Source organism: Salvia splendens, chromosome 5 (assembly GCF_004379255.2).
Source record: "Salvia splendens isolate huo1 chromosome 5, SspV2, whole genome shotgun sequence".
Taxonomy (NCBI): Eukaryota; Viridiplantae; Streptophyta; class Magnoliopsida; order Lamiales; family Lamiaceae; genus Salvia; species Salvia splendens.
Window position 1 is genome coordinate 13558968 of NC_056036.1, and position 16896 is coordinate 13575863.

The 16896-nt window shown below is 38.4% G+C and overlaps 1 protein-coding gene across 1 annotated transcript; it reads right to left on the bottom strand.

The window, feature by feature from the left end:
• Positions 1 to 9890: 9890 nt before the first annotated feature.
• LOC121803850 (transcription factor DICHOTOMA-like) lies at positions 9891 to 10902 on the bottom strand. Its single transcript, XM_042203439.1, has 2 exons — positions 10004 to 10902; positions 9891 to 9903 (listed from the first exon to the last, which is right to left on the bottom strand). Exons 1-2 carry the CDS (start codon positions 10900 to 10902, stop codon positions 9891 to 9893), a joined length of 912 nt encoding a protein of 303 aa, XP_042059373.1.
• Positions 10903 to 16896: the final 5994 nt, after the last annotated feature.

Here is a 16896-nt window from a genome sequence, read left to right on the forward strand (position 1 = left end):
GCCCTTCCATTGTGAGTGCTCTAAAACCCGTGTCATCCACGAATGAGACTATTTTTTATGAACGGATGGAGTATTAAAATTAACTTTATTTTACTATTTATACAATTTCTGCACCCATGGAAATATACATTAACTTGGTTCCCAACAACAAGATCCACCTATAAAATTTTGAGGTTTATGCTAAACATGTACTATCTATGTTCCATGTTAATAGATGCATTTCTATTCGGCACAGAGAAATACTCCCGCCGTCCGCGAATAGGAGTCCCGCTTTTCCATTTTGGTCCGTCTGCGAATAAGAGTCCCGGTTCATAATTACTATAAATGGTAAAGAGGCCCCACGTTCCACTAATTTAATCCAACTCACATTTCATTTAAAACTAATATATAAGTGAGACACATGAAAATAGAGTTCACGTGCCCAGTGTGGTATGATTTCATCTCCAAGAGGTGTTTGAAAAAAGAATTTATTATTCAGAAATCTGCGCAGTTGGAATTTTATTCCATGAATAATAAATAAATTTTCAAACTAGAAAAACTCTTTGGAGAATTAATTTAATTCAAGTCACATAGCAGACAAAGAATTAAATTGATGGATGAAGATAATCTTAAGTGTGAGAAATATTATAAAATAAAATGGAACCCAAGTTATTCGTAATTTAGTGATTTAGATGGGAGTCCAATACTAGTCTTTAGTGGAACAAAATAATATTCCGTTAGATAATATATTAAATCATGGGTTAATTGATTTAATTAGATATTTATCAAATGAGTGAGCCCAACATCTAATTCACTCCATGGATTTCCATTCTAGCCCAACAAGTCTTCTTATAAATAGTGAGAGAGATGGGAAACCCTAGAGAGATGGGAAACCCTAGAACACACAATACACAATTCACAACAACCCTAACCCTAGCCGCCATCGCCGGCGTTCTCTCTCTTCCTCTTTGCCTCGGTTTTCATGCCTTTGCACGAGGGAGAATAGAGTTCTTATTTTATTCTTGTTCTATCCTAATTTATAGGATTATGACAAGACAATCTCGTGTTTTGTGTTGGACTTCCTAGATCGTATCTCACTATTATTGAATCTTCGAGATCCGCCCACACGGATGAATAATCAAGGACGTGAGAATAGAATGGAAGACTCGTGGTCGATAAATCAAGGATCACCAGGAGGTGCAACTAGCAGAAGACTCGTGGTCTATAAATCAAGGATCACCGGGAGGTGCAGCTAGCAACGCCAATCCTTCAATGGATCGAGAGGTAATAATCGAATCTACATCAAATTGTTGTTTGCATGTGTTTTGATGTGTTTTCTATAGATCTAGATTAATTGCATAAAAATTAGATTTAATCACATAGTCACCTGAATAGATCCGTAAGGACCTATTTGATTTCCATGTCTTCCGTTGCGGTAACCCAACAAGAACGTCCCAAAAAAGCGTGACTCTATTAACGTGGAATGGAGGGAGTAACTATTTTACTTAAGTATGTCGCGATAATAGTAATAGTTTACTTCTCGAACAACTAAAGCAAGGATTGATATCCATTTTACAAAAGAGAAGAACGTTGATAGAGCAGGGAATAGTCACTGAGCCCGTCGATGGATATCCTTGGTAATTACCAAAAAAAGAGAAGGACGTTGACTCAATTTTCATTGCTCACTCTTTCACCAAACTAACAAAAAAGACTCTATTTCATTTAATTTATACTCCCTCAGTCCAATTATAAGTAAATAAATTTCTATTTTGGGTTGTCCCACCATAAATGATTGATTTTTTTTAGCAAAAAGCAACACTTTTATCTTTCTAACTTTATTCTCTCTTATTTTATTATTTATTTATCTCTCCTATATTTTCCTCTTTTATACTGTATTCTCTCCACTTAACTCAATAAGTATCATTTTCTTAAAATTCGTGTCCAAAAAATTTCTAGCACTTATGGTAGAACGGAGAGAGTATTTTTGAAAGTGGAGTGGATATTTTAGGGATAAAAAAATTTACGTCCGTCTATGAATAACAGTTGTAATAACAAATGCAAAAATCAATTAATCACATAATTTGAAACTACGTTTTTTTAGCAAATCCTACTAAATTAGGCATAACTCATGGACTTAATAATTGAAATTTATTTTAGCAAACTCTCCTACAAATTAGATGCAGTTCAGGGAACTAGCACTCCTGATGGTTATAAAAATACAATCAACAATCATAAATACCATGATAGACATGTTCTTCAATGTGTTGTGTTGTGTAGGTGTGCAATGTGGTTTTTGGTGTGTATATGTGTGTATTATGCTCTCTTTGCAGCTGAAGAAATTGAACATATTGAGTTGGGGAGTTACAAAGATGTTAGTATTAAAATTAGAGAAGGAGATAAGTGGATCAAGGTCATGCAAGAGGATATTAACTCACTATTGAAAAAATAACACATGGATTTTAGTAATGCAAAAGGATTTATAAAAAGAAGGTAGAGGCACCTCAGAATAACAAAATACAATACAAAGTCATGTTGTTAGCTAAAGGATACACCCAAAGACTACAGATAGACTACAATGTAGCTCAAAATATTGAGAGCTTCAACAATTAGATGTGAACTGATTTCTTACTTGGAGATATTGAAGAAAAGATATTCATAGGGCAATCTTAGGGATTCATCAAACCTTTTATTAAAGAGGAGTATATACGGGCTAAAACAATTAAGCAGACAGTGGAACAAACAATTTGATGATTATATGTTGAATATTGAGTTTGAGAGATCAAAGTATGATATGTGTGTATGCATGAAAAAAAGAAATGAGAAGCAAGTAGTATATCTCTTATTATATGTGGATGACATCTTGGGTGCTTATGGATGAAATCAGCATGATTTTAAGTCCAGATTTAAGATAAAAGACTAAAGTTGACATAAAGAGAATTATAAGAATGGATATTATAGCTATCTTGGTGATTTGATCAATAAAACATCCAATCTATATCTCCAGTGGATGTAAACACTTGCCAAACGACAAACAATTGTTGGTTCATTTGTTATTTCATATTTTTTGTGATTGTTCTTCTTATAATCGACGATGTGGATCGATTATCATTACATAACTTATTGACATAATTCAGTTTCCCACCTATATAGCCATTGTCGTGAAATATGGCACCATGTCGAGTACAAGAGATATGTGGAAGGATAACTATAGTTTGGCGGAGAGGACAATGTGATCCATTTGGGAGATTTGGTAATTTTCTCAAACTAAGATACATTTCACTTTTCAACTTAAGCAAAATGATACTAAGACACCTCTATATATATATAAGCATTCTTTCTATAATTTTCTACTCTATTCTTTTATATTATATTTATCTAGATTTGTAGATATAAAAATCTGAATATTTTATTACATAATATCTATATCGTGACAAGTCTGTATCTAGATAATTCTATTACAAATTATTTAGATTTTCTATACACAATTCCTGAGAATACTATATAACATCAAGATTATTCAGATACTTTTACTCAAATATTAAATTTATTTTCTTTTATTCCAACACCATGATGCATTTCAATACATGTGAATAATCCAAGACTGCCTTCTGTATCATACGAAATAACAAATTGTAACTTTTATTGTGAGACGGATTTAGTAACAAAGAAAAATATACACAAAGCTACTCCACTTAATTTTTCCCAAATATAATATCCTAGAGTTCCAAACGAAATAGACCCACGGATACCATCCCATTTGCAAAACGAAACTTTTAGCTACACCATTTAAAACTAACAATAACTATAAATGTAAAAAATATTTCATTATAGTACAAGGTTTGGTTCGAACTTAGTGACATTTGGTGGACATAATTTCCATTCGTCATTTGTTTTCGAAACACTTGATGAAGATGATTATCCATGCTTCTTGCTTTCTTCCCGAGGGCCTACGTTTTGCCCTATTCTATGCTTTGGTATTTTATTATTTTAAAATTTTCAGACAAATTTGTACAAATAATAAAAAGAAGAAAGTACGAAAAATGTGTGAATGAAACTCTGAAACTTCATTACTAATTCTGGAAACATCTTTTTAGGTCTACGAACTTTGCCAAAGTATCATTTTAGGTCCGTGAATTTTAAAAATATCATTTTAGGTCCGTCAACTACAAGTTAATATCATTTGCGGTATTTTAAACTTTTTCTGGACGAAAATGCCCTTAAGGCCTTCAAAGGGCAATTTGGACAATTATTTCGTCACTCATCTTACGTCAAAGACCTAGAGTCCAACAATTTCTTTTACTACTATTTAATTTAATTACCATCCAAATTGAATTTAAATATAATTACAATTTGACGTAAAAAATATGTGTTAATTTTTCAATTATTAGATGACCAATTATTTAGGGATACTGAATTGAGACTTGATACTTTATTTTATTTTTTCAATCTAAACTGCATTTTAAGAACTTACTATAGGTGAATTGTGAATTATATTTAGTTTATTTGTTTTGAAATTAAATATCTATTAATTTGGATTGTCATTCGGAGTATTATTTATTTGAATTTCAGAATGGAGAACAATTAACATCCAAATTGAATTTAAATATAAAAATTTGTCTTTAAAAATTGTTGGACTCTAGGTCTCTGATGCAAGATGAGTGGCGAAAAAATTGTCCAAATTGACCTTTGAATGTCTTAAGGGCATTTTCATCCGGAAAAAGTTTAAAATACCTCAAATGATATTATCTTGTAGTTGACGGACCTAAAATGATATTTTCAAAGTTCACGAACTTAAAATGATACTTTGACAAAGTTCGTGGACCTAAGACCATGTTTATCGCTGCTTTGAGTCGACCTCCACGTTAGAAACTTAATTAAAAAAATAAAATAAATGCAATACATATTCTCCCTCTCTCCTCGACCCAAGTCTCCTTCTCTCCTCAAACCGACCTTCGGTCTCTCTTCTCATTTAATAATATCAGCCAATGAGATTGTGCCAAATGGCACAATTTCATTGGCTGATATTATTATTTTTAATAATTAATATATCTTTAATATATTATATTAAAAATTATAAAATTTATACCAAAATTCATAATTTTTCTTCTTCTATAAATAGAGACCAAATTTGCTATAGTTTTGCACACAAAAAAATATCATCTTTTCTCCTCCTATAATCCTTATTATTTAATAGAATTTCATATTTTTTAGTTTAGTAGAATTTCATATTTTTTAGTTTATTTATTTATTTTTATAATTTTTAGTTTGTCATTTATTACGTTTTTTGATAAATTTACAATAATAAGTATTTCATGTAATAATAATATTATTAAAAAATAATATAAAAATAAATATATAATAGTGTGGTTGGGTGGTCATTGATAAATCATGAAAATATGTGTGGTTGGGTTGGATGAATATTAATGATGTGGAAGATGATGTGTAAGAGATAGAAATGAATTAAATATTGAAAAAGTGGATGATTGGGTTGGGTTGGAGGGTTGCCGATAAACATGGTCTAAAAAGTCTCTCTTCTTTATATAAAGGCATAAAGCTATCTTTATACACTTAAGAGCATGCGCAGCGGTGGCGTCCGTCGCCACCGCCGTCCGCGCCGCTGGCACGGACGTCATCCGCCGCCGCTGCGCACGCGCCGCTGGCACGGCGCTGCTCGATGTATCGAGCACGTCCGTGCCAGCGGACGCACACGTGGCGCGCTCCCATTCGTCAACGGCTCGACCGTTGCATTTAAACATTTTTATATATTTTTTTAAAAAAAATCGGTTTTTTATTAAAAAACCGATAAAAAATAAAAAAAAAATTTCACTTCCCCAAAAAAATATATCCGTTTATAACCGTTTTTTACACCTTTTTAATTTTTTTTACCCCAAAAATACACACTTTCATCTATAAATACCCTCAATTTCACCCCAAAAATTCACATCAAACACACAACTCTTATCATCATTCTCCAATATCCATTCTCATCTCCATTCTCACCCCGAAGCCACTCCCGAAGCCGCTCCCGCTCCCTATGTGCCACCTCCACCCCCGAACAACTCGCTGTGGATGCTCTTAAGCCAACTCAATATGGCCGATAGGTCATCTATGACCCCCACGCAACTTGAAACACACGAGACCATGATAAAAGGTCTCCAAAAACAATTGGGGTTGATCCCGCCGGATGCGTAGTCTTATTAGGAGTTTAATTATGTAATTTTTAATTTTTAGGATTTTAATTATGTAATTTTTAATTTTAAGGAGTTTAATTATGTAATTTTTAATTTTTAGGATTTTAATTATGTATTTTTTAATTTTATTTGTAATTTGTAATATTTATTATGGTTTTTAAATGGATTTTAATATTATGGAAATGTTATTGTTTAATTGAATTTTATATTAATTGTGCTCGTCCTTGCGGAAGAGCACAGTTGTGGGTGTTGTGCTCTTGCCAGAGAGCAGACATGAATAGTACCGCCCGGGTCCACAACCGTGCCGCTGGCAAGAGCACGGTTGTGGATGCTCTTATTAATCGTAAGCAGCTCTATATCATGTGACGTCACTTGAATAATCTTTTCAAATTTGTTACTGCGATGAGTTTAGATCTGAGTTCGAGAATTCATAACTCTCTTTTTGATTTATTCTTTTTTTCCTTTTCTAATACAATCACGTACGAAATATTACATCCACAAAATATTGTTGTAATGATATTGATGCATGATCGGGACTAAGTTTATTATTAAAATTCAATTTCCATTGTAGTGTTCGATTGAATTATATGACGCAGAGAAAATATTTCTCCATAAGTTATTAATAAAACATTCCAAATAGTTTAATTTTGGTGTGCGTTTAATAAAACTAATTATGAAATTGTACTACGTAATGGACAATTTGGATCGAAGTTGTTTGGAACCATTATGGTGAGTTTGATAAAAAAAAAGAAGAAGAGAAGTTGAACGAAACAAAACGAAACGAAAGACAATGTGATGTAATGAAATGGGTATATGTAATTATTTATAGATGAATATAATTAAAAATAATAATTATTCCTTCATTCTATCATAGGTGATTGATTCATTGTTTTCGAAACCCAAATTAAGAAGATTTTATTTTCTAAGTAAAATTATATTGAGAGAACCCAAAATACAACACAAATATTTATAAGTGGAAGGGAGTATTACTTAAAGAGTAGTATAACTTTACATATTTGATATAATTTTATCATTTTTATAATGTCAAAAAATAACAGAATCATTCCATTGCAATTGAATTTTCAGCCTAATCAATCACCGTCCATACTCCCTCCCTCCATCCCATAAAAAATATGAACAGTTAATATGGCACAAAAATTAAGACAAAATTGATAAATTAAGAGATGAGATGAGAAATGTAGTTAAATTAGTGGTGTTTAATGATAGTATATATAAGTTGTAAATAAGTTATGTATAGGAGAAATAAATCGGGATAACTGTACAAAAATGGAATGCTCATATTTTTGTAGAACAGACGAAAATGGAAGGTGCACATATTTTTATGGACGAATGAAGTATTAATCAAGGAATAGATATTGCTTAATAGAGCATATTTTTATTATAAAAATACTCATCATCAGAATTAAATTTAAATATAATAGAAAAATGAAAAGATAACACAAAAAATACTTATCATTATAACTATACAATTTTATTATATAATTTCAATTTCAATAAGGAATATGCTTATTTTTTAAAATATATTTTTTCATATTTTTTATAATTAAATATACGTAGTATGTAATTATGTAGTATGTTAATTAATGCGTATTCCAAATCAATGGTTTTCGACATGTTTGATATGTCGGTAATGCCTAGATATAGATAATTATATAACTATTTTCAAGTGTTTGGTATCATAGTTAACATATCCCGAGTTATCTTTTATGCCCTAATGCTATCCAAGCCCACAGTTTTTTTTTCTTCAAAATGCAAGCATGGACGGACCCACATAGAGAAAAGGTAGGGTTGTAGCCCTTAATGAATTTTTTTCTTTAACATTTTTCTTTTATAAATTTTTATAATGTATTCATAATTTATACCTATATTTATATTAAAGCCCTTATTAATCATATAAATTACTTAAAAAATATTTTTAAACTATATTTTAAAAATATAGACCTTACTAATTTTATTTCTGCGTCCGCCCCTGAATGCAAGGATATGTATCTCACAAATTTGGTCGGATAGTATTTCTGTCTCATTTCTTGTCTACCAAACAGCAACGAAAAAAATCCTCATTTGAGCTTATCTTGACACGAAGCCGCATTTCTTATCTTACTTTGCAAATCATCTTATATCCCATCTTTCTTATCAAACGAGCCTTAGCGTTAAAAATACTCAAAACTATATACTCGTATCACTAAAAATAGAACCAAACTAAAGAGCATTATGTATGTACATAGTACATACAACCTTCACAAGTTAAAACCTCTACATATCAAAATAAACTTATTAAAGTACACAAAAAGTATTCTCACATGTAACTAGGGCTGGGAAAATATACCGAAATACTGCACTTACCGTACCGAAAAAATACCGAAAATACTGAATTTTCGGTACGGTATCATACCGTACCGACAGTTTTAGGTACGGTAAAGGTATGCATTTTGTATATACCGTGGTATACCGCATCATACCTCAAATAACACGGTATACCGCAAATACGGTATATACCGGAATTGCGGTATACACCGGAAATCACGGTATATCACGGTATACCGCATATTGCGGTATACCGAAATCACGATACGGTATACCGACAAAAGCAGTACGGTAACGATATCTAAATTTTGGTATACCGACTTTTCGGTATACCGACAAAAGCGGTACGGTAAAGGTATGGTTTTTGGTCATACCGCACGGTACGGTATGCGGTATGGCCATTTCGGCGCGGTATACCGTACCGTTCCAACCCAATTGCGGTATACCGACAAAAGCGGTACGGTAAAGGTATGGTTTTTAGTCATACCGCACGGTACGGTATGCGGTATGGCCATTTCGGCGCGGTATACCGTACCGTTCCAACCCTACATATAACTAATGCTCCATTTCTCACAGAGTCACAGTATTTGGTAAAATGGACATAATTTAATTACGATTTTATGGTGGAAACTTAATAAACATGAATTTCAAAATAACAGAAGGCTTAGCAAACGGAGTAACTCCCTTCCAAATAAAGTAGTCAGATTCATGAATGACTGCAGAAACTTGGTTGAATATTTAAATTTGGCTTGGTTATAAAAGATTTTAGTGAGTTGAAACAGTAATAATTTTATTTAGAAGCAATATACCACTTCAAAGCAAAGTAATTTAATTCATAATATTGGTTGAACATTTCGATTCCCTTAAAAGTGTCGGACTTCAATCATACTAACTTTTTTTTTCTAATTAAAAACATCTTTTTTAATTCTTTTTTTCTTAAATGGGATACGCTATAGCTAAATAAACCTATATATATTTATAATTGAGCATGTGCATTCATATACATATACTCATTTTAAGAGCAATAAGCTTGATTCAAACATTTTCTGCTCTAATATCCTGAAAATTTTCTCAACTGTATTTGCAAATAAGTGGGCATGAGATTCAGAAATATATTATCAGATATGTTTTGTTATAGACCATTAGGTATAAAACCTATCTACATATATATATGTAATCAAAAGAAGGAGCTAGGTAACAACATTTATTAATCCAATAGTAGATTAAATTGTTTTATAAAGCCCTGACAACCATATTACATCAATGGGAGAAATTCAAGAAAAATAAGGTAGCAGAAATTACATATATGCCTCAAGCCACAAGGTGAAAACATCTTCAACAATCCTGAGCTCAACTGCTAGTGTCGCTTCCCAATATTATCTTCTTGTTTCTTACCTAGTTTAAATTGCTGCAAAACAAAAACAACCACAATCTCAAAAACAAATTAAAAAAAAAGAGTTCCAAAATGATTCTTGGAAATTGATTTTTGTCCCCACTTATTAATGAACTTGTGCTGATCCAAAATGGCACAGATGCTGTCCCAATTCTCAGCGGCGGCGGCGGCGTTGTAAGGCACCGGAACGCCGTAGTTGGAGCTAGAGATGATCAAATTCTGCTGAAATCCCATCGGATTCTTCACTTTCCTATTGATCACAATGGATTCTTGAATTAGGTCTTGATGATTTGCTGCTCCGACTTCGTAGGTTGGGTGATAATGGAATCCGATATTGATGTTGCCGCTGCTGCTGGAAGCTATCTTGTTGATGAAGTTGAAGTCGCCATTAATATTGATGTTTCTGGTCTCGTTTAGCTTCTTGATGCACATCTTCTCTCTCGTCCTCTCCCTCGCTCTCGCCCTCGCCTTGTCCCTCGACTCCTTGGTCGAAGAAGCCGCTTTCAGTTTGTTTGATGACACTTTCAAATTCTCGCCGGAATCAACCTCGCATTCCGAGGAGCCGGCGGCTGCTGCCGCGGCGACTCTCTCCCTCATCTCCTCGAGATCTTCGATGGCAGTCTTGGACTTGGTGAGGAGCCAATCAAGGGTTTTGCTCGGCTTGTCGAAACCTAGATTTTCTTGAAGGTCGAAGAACTTTCTAGCCACTCCGATGGAGAGGCGAACCCTCCGATCCCTCGGCCCTTGGGCCGTGTCGATTTTGCTGTGGCGGTCCTTCTTCCAGGCCTTGGCCGCGGCCGTGGCCGAGGGGTCGCTGTTGAGGCCGTAGAGCTCTTGATTGGTGGCCAAGAGCATGTCGTGGTGATGGTGGTGGAGCAAGAAGTCGTTGCCATTGAGGCCGACAAGGGAGGCGGTGGAGGTACGAGGATTGGAGGGGTATGGGTAATTGTATGCATTATTCTTGGTGAATGATGAATCGGCGAATTTTCGATGGTGATTAATGCACGTAAACATAAATTACGACACAGAGATTTACGTGGTTCGATTTACTGAGGTAAATCTACGTCCACGGGAAGAAAAGAGGGCAGAGTTGTATTGCTTGATCTGTTTTCTACAGCTAACAATACAGACTTGCTATTTTCTCTCTAGAGAGCTTTACAGAAGTTAACCTTCTTCTACCAGATCTAAGTTCTATTTATATATTGAACTGAGATCGTGGCTTGCATCACCACCTTAAGTCGTGGAGGTCACGGAGGTCATGAGATCCTGCATGGCCACTAACTAGGCGGTGGCTTACATCATCAGTAATTATGTCGTGGATGTCGTGGATGTCGTGGAGGCTGCATGGGTCCACCACTAGATAGATCGTGTCTCCCAGTTCGGTATTGCCGAGCAGCTTTTGCCGATCTGAGAGTAGAGCTTGATGCCGACCTGAGGGCAGAGCTTGATTGGTTGGCTTTTACCGAGCTGTAGGCTGAGGCCGAACTCTTTGGTTGTGCCGAACCGAACTCTTAGCCGAACTCTTTGGTCATGCCGAACTGATACTCTTTCTTGGGCTTTGTGCTGGCTTGTTTAGTACGTACTCCATCACTACCCCCCCCGAAAAGCGAAGTGAATCACTTCGGCATTCTGGATAAAGGTACGGGGTAAGTTGATGTTTGTCTTTGATCTTATGAAGTGAACTCTTCTTTGACCAGACTTGGTCCTTGGTCTTGATGAAATAAACATCTTTGACCGGACTCGTCTTTGGCCTGATGAAATAAACATCTTTGACCGGACTCGTCTTTGGTCTGATGAAATAAACATCTTTGACCGGACTCGTCTTTGGTCTGATGAAATAAACATCTTTGACCGGACTCGTCTTTGGCTTGTCGGTCTGTGTTCTAATTTGGCGATTTTTGTCGCCGGGATCGAACTTTCCCTTGTCCTAATTTCGGGATCGGACTTTCCCTTGTCCTAATTTGGGGATCGGACTTTCCCTTGTCCTAATTCGGCGAGTTTTATCGCGTGGATCGGACTTTCCCTAGTCGTAATTCAGGCAAGTTTTATCGCGAGAATCAGACTTTTGTTGCAGTTCGTTTCAGACGAAGTGCTTGTTTAAGCTGAATTGTGGTCTTGTATCCTCTTTAGAAGCTTTGACGCACAATCGTGGGCTTGTTGCAGCTCGTTTCAGACGAACTGCTTGTTTAAGCTGAATTGTGGTCTTGTATCCTCTTTAGAAGCTTTGACGCACAATCGTGGGCTTGTATATGTTCTAAGAAGGGGATCAGCCTTCGAAGAACAAGATACCTCAGTTACATTTGTAAGAGACGACACTCACATAGATAGACACAACGCACGTAAGACAAACAAAAACGCACATAGGCAAAGAGAGCAAAGAGAGCAAATAAAAAAACAAGGAAAGCACATAAGACTGACTGACTGACCGGACTGTCTCTTACAAATGGAACTTCTTGAGGTTGGAAATGTGCCATGTTCGGGGTACCTGTTCTCCTGACATGTGAGCCAATTTGTAAGACCCTTTGCCGAGGACTTCTGACACCCGATACGGACCTTCCCATGTGGGTTCGAGCTTGCCCAGCTTTTCTGCTCGGCTTACTTCGTTGTTTCTCAAGACGAGATCTCCCACTTGAAATTGCAGCTTCTTCACCCTTTGGTTGTAATACCGGGCTACTTGCTCCTTGTACTTGGCTGCTTTTATGCACGCCAATTCTCTTCTTTCTTCGGCCAGATCTAATTCGGCTCGCAATCCGTCATCATTCATTTCTGAGGAGAAATGTAGAGTTCGTGGACTGGGTACGCCGATCTCAACCGGAATCACGGCTTCAGTGCCGTACACCAGACTGTACGGAGTTTCACCGCTGGAGGTTGTGGGTGTAGTTCGGTAGGACCATAGGACTTGAGGGAGATTTTCTACCCATTGTCCTTTGGCTTGTTCTAACCGAGCTTTTAACCCTTTCACCAGGATACGATTTGTTACCTCCGTTTGTCCGTTTGCTTGTGGATGAGAGACCGAAGTGAACCGCTGTTGAATATTCAGCTCTTGGCACCAATTCTTGAACGTCTTGTCGGTGAACTGAGTCCCGTTATCCGAGATGAGGATGTGGGGTATGCCAAATCGGCACACTATGTTCTTCCAGACGAAATCCAATGCCTTCGAGCTTGTTATCGTAGCTAATGGTTCAGCTTCCACCCACTTTGTAAAGTAGTCCACGGCAACGATTAGGAATTTCATTTGCCGAGGAGCTTGAGGAAGTGGTCCCACTATGTCTATGCCCCATTGCATGAAAGGCCAAGGGCTTTGCATAGTGGATAGATCGGTCTGCGGCATCCTTGGGATATTTGCATGGATTTGGCACTTCGGGCATGTCTTGACGAGCTGCACTGCTTCTTGTACCAAGGTTGGCCAATAATATCCCCATCTTAGAACTTTTTTAGCTAAAGCTCTAGCTCCGATGTGGCTGCCGCACGATCCTTCATGAACTTCTCTGAGGATGTAGTCCGTCTCTTCTGGTCCTACGCACCGCAATAACGGCTGGAGGTAAGACTTTCTAAAGAGGACTCCTTCATGAAGTTCGTACCGAAGTGCTCGGCACGTGATCTTCCGAGCTTCTCTCTTATCTTCGGGCAATTGTCCTTGATCCAGATACTGCAAGATCGGCGTCATCCAGTTCGGCGAGCTGGATATTGAATGTACCTCGGCTTCATCAATGCTTCGATGCATTAATTCTTCCGCCTTTGAGCTCGGATCTGAGGCCAACTTACTTAAGGTATCTGCTCGGCTATTTTCCGCTCTGGGAACGCGGATTATCCGAAAATAGGAGAAACTTCGGCTGATGCTTTGCGCTTTGTCCAAATACTTCTTCATTCTCTCGTCACGGGCTTCACTGGTACCCAACATGTGATTTACTATGACTTGTGAATCACAATGGACTTTGAGAGATTTGACGAGCAGACTTTGCGCTAACTGAAGTCCGGCAAGGAGGGCTTCGTACTCGGCTTCATTATTAGTAGTGGGGAATAGGAACCGAAGTGAGTAGGTTACCTCGTGTCCGTCGGGAGCGACGAGTAAAATACCAGCTCCACTTCCCATCTTGTTTGAAGCTCCATCTACGAATCCGCTCCAGCAGTCTGGCGGCTCTACTTCGGATTCCAAGGGCTGTGCTAGTTCGGCATTGGCAGACTTTTTCTGTTCGGCAATGACAGGGATTGCTTGATCGAACTTGGCCTCTGCAAGAAAATCTGCCAAGGCTTGTCCCTTGATGGCTTTCCGAGGTAGGTACTCGATTGAGTGTTCTCCCAGCTCTATGGCCCATTTGGCGATTCTGCCTGATGCTTCTGGCTTGGTCAAAACTTGCCGAAGAGGCAGATCGGTTAAGACGCATACCTTGTGAGCATAGAAGTATGGCCGCAGTCTCCTTGCTGCATTTACTAACGCCAGAGCAATTTTTTCCAGAGGTTGATACCTTGTTTCTGGACCTCTTAATGCTCGGCTTGTAAAGTAGATGGGAAACTGCTTTAGGCCTTCTTCTCGTACAAGCACCGCGCTGATGGTTTGATCTGATGCCGCTAAGTATAAGAATATTACTTCGGCTTCGGTTGGAGCAGAGAGAATAGGAAGCTCGGCTAGATAACTTTTGAGCTCGTCAAAGGCCTTTTTCTGCTCGGCTCCCCACTCGAACTTTGGTGCCTTTTTCAACACCTTGAAGAACGGCAGTTGCTTTTCGGCTGCTTGGGAAAGGAATCGATTCAGTGCGGCTAGACATCCGGTTAGCCTTTGCACGTCATGTATGGACTTCGGCATCGCCATGTTCTGAATGACTTGAACTTTTGAGGGATTGGCCTTGAGTCCGTCCTTTGAAACCCAACAACCCAGAAACTTTCCCGAATCTACCAAAAAGGTACACTTTTGGGGATTAAGTTTGAGGTTGGCTTTCTTGAGCACGTTGAGAGTGGACTTGAGGTTGTCTTCGTACTCCGAAGTGCTTTTACTTTTGACAACTATGTCGTCGACATACACTTCAACCTGCTTTCCGATTAGGTGCCGAAAAAGCTTGTCTACCATCCTTTGATAAGTGGCTCCGGCATTCTTTAAACCGAATGGCATCTTTTTATAAGCGAAAATGCCGAAATCGGTAATGAAAGCTGTTTTCGGAGCATCACTGTCATCCATCAACACTTGGTGATATCCTTTGTATAAATCAAGAAAACAGAAAATTTCGAAGCCGATCAAAGCTTCTACTTTTTTATCTATATTCGGAAGGGGATAGCAATCTTTAGGACAGTGCTTGTTTAGATCGGTAAAATCTATGCACATCCGCCATCCTCCTTCTTTCTTCTTGATCATCACAGGATTGGCCACCCAAGAAGGATATTTCACCTCGAATAGTACATCCGCTTTTAGTAATTGGCGGACTTCGTCATGGATGACTTGGCTTCTTTCTGCCGCAAAGAGTCTTTGCTTCTGTTTTACTGGCCGGATTGAAGGATCAATATTTAACCGATGAGTGATTACCTCGGGGGGCACTCCGGTCATGTCCAACGGAGACCATGCAAAGACATCTTTGTACTCCTTGAGGAGCTGAATGGTCTTTTCCCGGAGTAGAGGCGTTCCTGCGAAGCCGACGTTGACCGTTCTGGATGGATCATCTTCGTATAACTGAACGGTCATTGAGTTCGGCTCTGAAGTGACTTCGGTCATCTCGCTTGCCTCCGACTCCGGTTGCTGTGATTGCTATGCTTGATGGTGCCGAACTGATTGCTCGGCACTTTTAAGCGCAATCTGCAGACATTCTTTTGCTCTCTTTTGATCACCTCGGATGACCGCTATCCCACCTTTAGTGGGGATCTTGATGGTGAGGTGATAAGTAGAGCAAACGGCCCGAACTGTGTTGAGCCAGTCCCTCCCCAGGATGACGTTGTACGGAGACCGAGCTTTCACCACAAAGAACTCGATCATCGTATTGGAGCTTGTAGGCGCTTTTCCCACCGTGATCGGAAGGCTGATAATACCTTCAGGGCGGGTGTCCTCCTGGGCGAAACTTTTCAGAGGAAGTGGAGCCGGACTGAGCCGAGCTGGATCCACTTCCATTTTATCGAAACATTCTTTAAAAAGAATGCTGACTGACGCTCCTGTATCCACAAATACTCTGTGGACCAGTTTGTTTGCCACCCCGGCTTGAATGACAATAGCGTCTTGGTGAGGAGAGATGGCTGGGACGGGATCGGCATCTGAAAATGTAATCACTTCGTCTTTCTTCAGCCTTTTATGTGTTGGTTCCTCTTGATTGGAACCTCTGCGTTCTGCTTTTAGGGACGACTTAGTCTTCCCGGCAGGGAGAGCATCAATAGTCAGGATTACTCCATCATATTGCGGCTCGTCGTCGTCTTCAGGATCCTCATGCCTTTTCGGATCCTGAGGATTGCAGTTCGCGCCTCTCTGCTTTTTGTTCTTTTTCGGCTGCTTGCTTTGGTATTTTTTTAACGTTCCTGTTTTCACAAGAACATCAATACCTGCAGCCAAATCTCGGCACTCCTCGGTATCATGACCGTGGGTGTGATGGAAGGAGCAATATTGATCCTGAGGTCGCCGCGCGGCTGATTTCGTCATCCGCTTTGGTCTTTCGAACATATCGGAATGTAGTTCGAAAATTTCCGCTCTTGACTTGTTCAGCGGTACGAACTGAGCGGGCGGCTTCTCGGGGTTGAGACGTGGTCCCAATCTGCCTTGTACTGGTGCCCTTTGAATTCTTTCAAAAGGAGTTCGGCGAGGAAGCCTCTGATCGCTATGATCGGGCTTCTTTTCGTCTCCTCGGGATGAGCTGTCTAAAGACCGTTTTCGACGGTCTGCCTCATCCGCACGGGAAAACTGGTCCGCAATGTCCCACATTTCTTGAGCTGTTTGCGGACCGCACTCCACGAGCTTTCTGTAGAGAGCTCCGGGCAGGATTCCATTTTGGAATGCCGAAATGACAAGTAGATCATTGAGATTATCTACTTGTAGGCATT

What these genes read in the sequence shown, in the direction of transcription:
- LOC121803850 (XM_042203439.1), bottom strand. Translation starts at nt 10,902, where the DNA reads ATGTTTACGTGCATTAATCACCATCGAAAATTCGCCGATTCATCATTC.